Source organism: Trichechus manatus, unplaced genomic scaffold (assembly GCF_000243295.1).
Source record: "Trichechus manatus latirostris isolate Lorelei unplaced genomic scaffold, TriManLat1.0 scaffold00049, whole genome shotgun sequence".
NCBI classification, from domain to species: domain Eukaryota; kingdom Metazoa; phylum Chordata; class Mammalia; order Sirenia; family Trichechidae; genus Trichechus; species Trichechus manatus.
In genome coordinates this window covers 6,481,810-6,489,354 of record NW_004443985.1, presented here as the reverse complement: position 1 = coordinate 6,489,354, position 7,545 = coordinate 6,481,810, and the positions used below count along the sequence as shown (strand labels likewise).

The 7,545-nt window shown below is 41.1% G+C and overlaps 1 protein-coding gene across 3 annotated transcripts in view; it reads right to left on the bottom strand.

The window, feature by feature from the left end:
• The window catches only part of GLB1 (galactosidase beta 1), a 105,843-nt gene that overhangs the window by 32,241 nt on the left and 66,057 nt on the right, over positions 1 to 7,545 (bottom strand). For all 3 annotated transcript variants that reach the window (XM_004377405.2, XM_023732243.1, XM_023732244.1), the window contains 2 exons: positions 4,797 to 4,871; positions 1,636 to 1,725 (listed from right to left, as the gene is read on the bottom strand). In XM_004377405.2, coding sequence (XP_004377462.2) covers positions 1,636 to 1,725; positions 4,797 to 4,871 — 165 coding nt within the window. The remainder of the gene's footprint in view (positions 1 to 1,635; positions 1,726 to 4,796; positions 4,872 to 7,545) is intronic.

Below are 7,545 nucleotides of genomic sequence, written 5' to 3'. Positions count from 1 at the left end.
AATCAGGGGTGGAAAGGAGCAGTGTGCTGTCACAGTATACGGAGAGCAATTAGATTCAGATAACAATGTATGCATAAATTCTCGTATGGGAAAAAATAAAAAATAAAAAATAAAAAAAAAAACAAAGGTCCTGGAAAAGTGGGAGGAAAATGATGAACAAAATTCAAATTCATAAAGAAGAGCAGACTTACTGGTCTGATAGAGACTGGTGGAACCCCCAAGACTATGGCTCTTAGACGTCCTTCAAACCTGGAACTGAACCCACTCCCAGAGTTCACCTTTCAGCCAAACAACAGACAGGCCTATAAAGTGAACAATAACACCCGTGAGGAACATGCTCCTCAGAATAACCAACGGTAAGAGACCAAAAGGGCAGCATTTGCCCGAAAACAAAGTTCGGAAGGCAAGAAGGAGCAAGAAAGATGGGTAAATGGAAACAGGGTACTCAGGGAGCAAGTAGGTAGAGTGCTGTTCACATTGAGGGGAGTGCAACTAATGTTATGAAATAAAACGTGTACAAATTGTTGAACGGGAAATTAATTTTCTCTGTAAATTTTCACCCAAACCACAAAAAAAAAAAAAAAAAAAAACAGTTTGTAAGTGGCCATCCAAGGCACAACAATTGATCTCTATTCACCTGGAGTAACAGAGGAAGAAGGAGAGTCAGGAATAGGAGGAGGATATGGAATGTCTGGCTAATTGCCTCCATGAACAACTGACTCCTTTGCCATGAGAACAGAAGAACTGGATGGTGCTGGCTACCATTACTGAACATTTTGATCAAAGAGCCCATAGAAGAATCCTGATCAAAAGGGGGTAATCCTGATCATGGAGGGTGGATGAACCCCTGAAACTATTGCCCTGAGATAATCTTTAAACCTTAAACCAAAAATATCCCCTGAAGTCACCTCAAAAGCAAACAATAGCTTATCTTAACTTGTAAGAAAGGTCTTCATTGAGCATTATGCTCTTTTAAGATCTGTCTATATGGGATCAAATTGATAGCAGCAACTCCAAAGATTAGACAGGAACCTTAGGGGGCAGTGAGATTATGGTAATGAGGGAAGAACAACTCAGAAAAGAAGAGCGAGAATGGTTGCACAACCCAAAGAATGTGATCAGTGTCACTAAATTGTACGTGTAGAATTGGTGTATGTTTTGCTGTGTATATTCTCAACAGTAACAAAATAAATAAAATTTAGACAGAAAAAGAAAAAAAGAACTCACGTAACCATCAGAATAGAATAAGGATGCTGATGCACTGTGAAAAATGTAATCAATGTCACTGAATAATTTGTGTAGAAATTGTTAAATGGGAACCTAATTTGTTGTGTAAACTCTCATCGAAACCACAATAAAATATTATTAAAAAAAGAAAAAGATTACATTGAAGCAAGTTGAACTACTTCCTATTTGAGTTGTAATAAGAAATGAAGAGAAAACATAGGGAAGATCAGCCCACCGTGCAGTGCTTAAAGCTAAAGGAAGCCTGGAAATCCACGGTTAATTCACCTGGAGTTTGAGTCACCTGCTTACCATCCTGGTTCTTGCACTGGGAACAGGCATTGCTAGGCAGTGCAGAAAGCACATTTTTGCAAATGGAAAAAAGGTGAAGCATTACCTTTGAGGACCTACCTGTTTCACCTGGACAAATGTCAAGGGATAAATGCTTTTTGTGGGCCCGGAGGGAGACAGGATGTTCAGAGCCTCTCCCACTGTCTTTAACTGAAAAGAAACAAAAGCAGCATTCACACACTCTCACCCTTTACTGGCAATCAGAGTAGAGGGTGACATCACTTTCCAAGTTATCAAGGACATTAGTGGATTTGACCAGCCCACTCCCAAATAAACACCAATCATTCCAATTTCACTCAACATTGCTTCCCAGTCACCTGTAGTTGCTCTCCATCCACTCCCTAATTGTTGATGAAAAATATAAGTGATGGTCATCTTAAAAGTGTCTCAAACATACCTGATCAGAAACACAACCTCCTGAGAGATACATAAAACCAAAAAAAAACAAAGACGGTTGCTGTGGAGTCGATTCCGACTCAGGACGACCTCATGTGTGTCAGAGTAGAACTGTGCTCCACAGGCTTTTCAATGGTGGATTTTTCAGAAGTAGTTTGTCAGGCTTTTCTTTTGAGGTGCCTCTAGGTGAACCTGAACCTCCAACCCTTCGGTTAGCAGCCCAGTGTTTTAAGAGTTCGCGCTACCCATCGTAGGTACTTAAGATGAGTAAAAACCAAGGGTCAGAGGTTGCCTCCTCTATAACTCCCGCAAGTGAAGTAACCATGACTACGCCCTCCTCTGAACTTGTCTGTGGTGTATTTCCACACCTATATCATATATCAGTTGTTCACCTTTGCCTTCCTTGCCTGTCAGCTCCTTGAGGGTAGGGTCTGTACTGGTACATCTTCAATGCCCAGCACATAGTACACATTCAATGTTTCTTTTACTCAAGCAAAAAAGCTGTGTATTCTTGTGGCCCACAGTGCTTATCATGATGTAACAACCACAACCACTGTCACTGCATACCCACCAACTCCAGATGAGAGAGAGCAGTTTACGTGCACCGCCTCATTTCAGGAGCCCTGATGGTGCAGTGGTTAAGCCTTAGGCTGCTAACCAAAAGGTCGGTAGTTCAAATCTAACAGCCGCTCCTTGGAAACCCTATGGGGCAGTTCTACCCTGTCCTGTAGGGTCACTATGAGTTGGAATTGACTCATCAGCAATGGGTTTGGGTTTTTTTTGCCTCATTTAATCCTGATAACCACCCAGCAAGGCAGGCGTTATTATCCCACGAGAGGAAACAGAGGCTTAGGGAAGTGAACTTGAGTAATGGCAGAGCCAAATTTTATAGTTGGCTTTGACTTCAAAGCTTTCCACAGCTTGATAGTGATTAGGAGTTTTATATATTCCGTGGTTACCTTGCTGATGTGGAGCACGGAGGGAAAGAAATCTTAATTATAACTCCATCAAGTCAGCTACTCACAGGGGTGTTTTCCCAAGTGGCCATCTAAAGGAATTAAACTGAGGGTGAAAGTTTTTATTCTATATAACTACAATCTTAATAAATCTAATTCCATTACATGCCAAGAAGCCCTGGTGGCACAGTGGTTAAGAGCTATGGCTGTTAACCATAAAGGTCAGCAGTTCGAATCCACCAGCCGCTCCTTGGAAACCCTACAAGGCAGTTCTGCCCTGTCTTATAGGGTCTCTATGAGTTGGAACTGACTCCAGGGCGATGGGTTTGGTTCTTGGTATATGCCAACTTGCTATCTTAAGTTGTATAAATTTAGTTAACAACAAAAAGCCATTTGCACTAACACGGTTTTCCTTTCTGGTGAGCAGAATGTGATTTCGGCACTAAGCTAGCTTTATTTTAGCAGTGCTATTGTTTTAAACATTTGCAGTTATTTTCTGTTACATAAAAATAAATCTCCCACTTCTCTAAAACAAACAAAGCTTTTCCTTAAGTAGCACTAGCAATGAGCAAGTAGAGGGTGCTCCTTTTGCAAATATGATTAAATTTTGATTAATCTAAAGACAGATTCCTATCAGGTAGAGAGACCACATTCTTAGTAGAATGTGGCACACATATCCGACGCTAGGTGGAAAATGTTACAAGAGCCCCACAAAGAGTTTCACCAGTGGAAAAATTTATACAAGCATGTTTGGCATTTTGCTTAAAGATAAAAACTTGCGAGGCTATTTTAGGATATCAAGATTCTTAAGAAATACATAACTGTTCATGTTTTGTTTTGTTTTTTTCTTGTGAGTTAAAACATGGAGGAGATAGGGATTTATAAGAGGGGAAAACCTGAAGACAGAGATGGTCAAAACAAACTGACTTTAGCTTACGTCACTTCTGATATTTAACTAAAAACTCTCTTCTTCTCTTATACCCTTAACTCCTATTTCTGATTAATTTTTAGCTTTTTCCCTTGATGTCCCATTCACCATATAGACTATAAAACCAAAAAAACAAACCCACTGCTGTCGAGTCAATTCCGACTCATAGTGACCCTATAGGACAGAGTAGAACTGCCCCATAGGGTTTCCAAGGAAGCAGACTGCCATATCTTTCTCCCACAGAGCAGCCGGTGGGTTCGAACCACCAACCTTTCGTTTAGCAGCCTAGAGCTTTATATAGTCTACAGACCCTAAGGGAGCCCTGGTGGTGCAGTGGTTAAGAGCTCGGCTGCTAACCAAAAGTTTGGCAGTTTGAATCCACCAGCTGCTCCTTGGAAACCCTATGGGGCAGTTCTACTCTGTCCTGCAGGGTCGCTATGAGTTGGAATCAACTCAGTAGCAACAGGTTTGGTTTACAGACCATCAAAATTAAGACATGGTTTTGAGATGGCGGAGGAGTGTATAATTTAGGGCAGAGACCTATCAAGATGTGAATGGCTTTTGGGAACCAACTAGAAAAACGTGAATTACGAAAAAAAATCTCATGAGGGGCATGCTGTTCTACAAAGGCTCCCGGCACACTGTGGACAACTGAGACTTGAACCAAAATGACCTGAATGATTTGAGAATGCTTTCAAACTCCCCTACCTCCTCCCGCTCATACCACAGCCCCATCAACACGCACACGTAGCCTCCCAACTCCCATCTCCCCATTTTCCCAGAAACACCCTCTACCCTATCAGCTGCCCTGAAAAGAGATTCACAGAAAAATACCCAACAGACTTCCCAGCACAGCACTTTCACTCCGCCGCTAAGCTCCACTTCGTCACTCTCACCTCACTTTCAGCATAATGTTTCTGGTTTTGGGGTGTCTTTCTTACCTTCTTCAGAGCGACTTTTCCATACGCAAACTTTGGTGTGGATGGAGGGATAGGGCCGTCTGGTACTTTCTCAAACTATAAACCAGAGTGGAAAAAGAAAGAAAAGAAAAAAGCTGTTAAACCCTCAGAAACATATCAGATAAAATTCATTTTTCAAAAGGGCAGGCTCAGAAAAATCAAACAAAGCAGTGCTTGTGGTTTTTGGAAAGGCAAAGGAACAAAGGGATTCCTCCAAAAAAGGATCTGATTCTTAAAAGCCTGCGAGCGGCCATCTAAGATACATCTATTGGTCCCATCTCATCTGGAGCAAAAGAGAATGAAGAAAACCAAAGACACAAGGAAAATGTTAGCCCAAAGGACTAAAGGACCACAAGAACCAGCCGTTACCAGCCTGAGCCCAGAAGAACTAGACGGTGCCCGGCCACCACCACCTACCGCTCTGACAGGGCTCACAATAGAGGGTCCTGGACAGAGCAGGAGGAAAACGTAGAACAAAATTCAAATTCACAAAAAAGATCAGGCTTACTGGTCTGACAGACTGGAGGAACCCCTGAGACTATGGCCCCTGAATACTCTGCTAACTCAGAACTGAAACCACTCCTAAAGCCTACTTTTTAGACAAAGATCAGACAGGCCTATAAAACAAACAATAACACACGTGAGGAACATGCTTCTTAGTTCAGTCAAATATACGAGACCAAACAGGCAACTCCTGTCCAAAAGCAGGATAAGAAGGCAGGAAGGGACAGGAACTGGATGAACGAACACAGGGAACCCAGGGTGGAAAGGTGGAGCATGCTGTCACGTTGTGGGGACTACAACCAATGTCACAAAACAATGTGTGTATAAATTTTTGAATGAGAAATTAACTTGAACTGTAAACTTTCACCTAAAGCACACACACACACACACACACACACACACACAAGGTTCTGGTAAAGTTTTTTAATTCTAAGCCCCAGGAACCATTCAAATAATTATAGAACAAAAGACTTCAAAACAGAAGAACGTAAAGCAAGTAGAGAGAAGGGGGTGGGGTGCAGCAGGAGAAGCCTGGGGCATGGGGGAAGAGAAGAAAAAAGGTGTACAGCAAAACAAAACTGGAAGGGCAGCAGTCTACAGTAGAAGAAAAATCAATCCTGTGGTAGACTGACGTATTATATCAATGTTAAATTCACTGTGGTTATGTAAGCGAATATTCCTATTCTTATGAAATACACATTGAAGTACTCAGGAGCAAAGGACCATGATATATGTTGTTGCCAGGTGCCATCCAGTCGGCTCCGACTCATAGTGACCCTGTGTATAACAGAACGAAACATTGCCCAGTCCAGCACCATCCTTACAATAGTAGGTATGTTTGAGTCCATTGTTGCAGCCACTATGTCATGGTTTAGACAACACACACACACGCACACACACACACACCCATAAGAAGGAGAGGGAGAGGGAGAAAGATGGTGTGAGGGAGGGAACACAGATGGCAAAACAAATGGAGTAAAATGTTGACGTGAGTATATTCCCTGGGAGTGGAAAATACAAGTTTTCTTTGTACTCTTCTTATTCTTAAAACCTTTATATATGCTTGGAATTATTTCAAAATAAAAATGATACCTTATTAAATATTATATGTAATATACACACATATATATTACAGGCAGAAGACCTGGGTGTAAGCCCCAGGTCTTGGAAAAGTTTCTCTCCACCTGCCATCTCTGAGGAGATTGATTATGATGTCTCAGAGTCCTTTCCTCTCTTCCCTCCCTCTCTTCCTTCCTTTTCCTTTTTAAAAGTAATCATAAAAATGAAGGATTTTAAAAAGAAGAGAACAAAAGACTGTTATGAAAAGCAAGTCTCCTGTCTCACTTTTCTGTTAGTTCTGTTCTTCAGAGGAAACAATTTTTAAATCATTTAATTGTTTCTATTTCTGCTGGTCTGTAAATAATATGCTTACACTGCTATATCTTGCTTAATCAACTTAAAACAACATCACTGACTTCTTTAATACATGAGACTTTAGCTCAGTTGTACTACTCAGATATCTCCCCTTCCAAGTGATACGGGTATGTCACCATTTTCAGTTTCTCTGCTGGCTACCTTTGTAACTTTAAATAATATATTTACACCTTTCTTACTTAGATCCATCAGTTAAGACATTATCCTTTGTGTGCACACTTTTAAAGATAAGGCTATTAGCATCCTTCCCTGAGTCCTACTCCTCACTCTAAACTATTAGTTAAACTATCCTATAACCATAATTCCCTCCATTAATACATTGACTCTGAATTAAAAATCAATCAACAGTGCTCACATTATTATAATTATATAAATATTACTCTCTGCACAGCCAAGTGGTATATACTAAGATGACATGTTCTGTCTTATTCAACTTTTTGTATTCTTTCCCCTCCTGGAATTGCTAATTGCCTTTCTTTTTTTCCTTCTGCCTTTAGGTTGATACTCCTAATGTTTTTCCAAATTCCTAAGGATGTTGTTGTTAGGTACCATCAAGTTGGTTCCGACTCATAGCAACCCTATGTACAACAGAACGAAATACTGCCTGGTCCTGTGCCATCCTCACAATCATTGTTATGCTGGAGCCCATTGTTGCAGCCACTGTGTCAATCCGTCTCATTGAGGGTCTTCCCCTTTTTCACCAACCATCTACCTTACCAAGCATGATGTCCTTCTCCAGGGACTGATCCCTCCTGATAACATGTCCAAAGTATGTGAGACATAGTCTTGCCAT